General features: G+C 46.5%; 1 protein-coding gene across 1 annotated transcript in view; it reads left to right on the plus strand.

Annotated features, from left to right (window-relative positions):
- The window catches only part of Lct (lactase), a 59,729-nt gene that overhangs the window by 39,318 nt on the left and 18,879 nt on the right, over nt 1-1,532 (plus strand). Inside the window, exon 11 of the mRNA XM_050147612.1 lies at nt 648-846. Within this exon, the coding sequence (XP_050003569.1) occupies nt 648-846 (199 nt within the window). The remainder of the gene's footprint in view (nt 1-647; nt 847-1,532) is intronic.

Below are 1,532 nucleotides of genomic sequence, written 5' to 3' on the forward strand. Positions count from 1 at the left end.
CTCATTTACTCTATATATTTTTAAGGTGTGCTTCTTCATGCTCATATCTATTTATTTATCAGATAGGGTCTTATTTATTTATTTATTTATTTATTTACTTATTTTGTTTGAGACAAGGTCTCCTATATCTCAGCAGACCTCTTACTTCTTATATAGCTGAAGATTTTCTTGAACTTCTGTTCTGTCTGCTTCACCTCATGAGTGCTAGGTTTACAGGTAAGCACCACCATGCGGTCTATGTGTTGCTGATTGGAGTCCAAGGCTTCATGCCTTCGAGGCAAGTACGCTATCAACTGAGTAATATTGCCAACCCCTAGAAAAGATGTGTGTGTGTGTATCAGAGAAAATCTTTATAGGAGTGACCACTTTCCTTCTCCCTTGTGGGTCCTCAAGGTGAACCTACATCATTAGGTTTGGTGGCAGGCACCTGGTGAGCCATCACCCAAGCACCTAAATGGTTTTGTAACTTGGGTTTTAATTGTTCATAGATTCACATGGTGCAGAATTAGAGAATGAAATGTTTTCTTCCCTGTAGTGGAGAAAGTTCAGAACTCCCTGAACCTTTCCATGTCATTGTCCTAGAATATCTCATGTCACTGGATTCCTGAGGAAATGGTGGATAGAACATTGTTCTGCCTTCCCCCCAGGTGACCATGTACCACTGGGACCTGCCCCAGGCACTGCAAGACATCGGGGGCTGGGAGAATGAGACAATTGTGCAGCTGTTTAAGGAGTATGCAGATGTGCTCTTCCAGAGGCTGGGGGACAAGGTGAAGTTTTGGATCACACTGAATGAGCCCTACGTCATTGCTGCCCATGGCTATGGCAGTGGGGTGTCTGCTCCAGGTAAAGACCACAGGTCTAAATGTTTGGATCATGACATTTGTAGGACAGTGAAGCCCTGGTATCCAGATGTCATGAGAAGTCACTGACAGGCAGTGTGTTGTATTCCCTACCTCCACAGGCCTGATGAGAGGGCTCAGCTCTAATGTGCTTACCGTGAAGGTCTGGGGGTCTGAGTTCTCTCTTCAGAACTCATGCAAAACCCAAAAGAAACAAACAAACAAACAAAAACCTGGTAAAGTAACCCTAGCCCTGGGAAGGCAGAGCCAGGTGACCCTCTGGGGCTCCCATGTCCCTCAGTCTACCCTAGTTTAGGTCCACAAGTGATCCTGTCACAGAGAAGTAGGTGGTCTCTTTGTGAATGATACCTGAGGCTGTCCTCTGGCCTCCACCTACACTCACACATGTCAGCACATGCTGCTGCACACACATGCTCCTGCGTACACACACATGCTCCTGCACACACATGCTCCTGCACACACATGGTCCTGCACACACATGCTCCTTCACATACACGCTCCTGCACACACATGCTCGTGCACACAACATGCTCCTACACACATACATGCTCCTGCACACATACATGTTCCTTCACACATACATGCTCCTGCACACAACATGCTCCTACACACATACATGCTCCTGCACACATACATGCTCCTACACACATACATGCTCCTGCACACACA

The sequence above is a fragment of the Alexandromys fortis genome, unplaced genomic scaffold (assembly GCF_014885135.2).
Source record: "Alexandromys fortis isolate MF-2015 unplaced genomic scaffold, M_Fortis_MF-2015_v1.1 scaffold_58, whole genome shotgun sequence".
Taxonomy (NCBI): domain Eukaryota; kingdom Metazoa; phylum Chordata; class Mammalia; order Rodentia; family Cricetidae; genus Alexandromys; species Alexandromys fortis.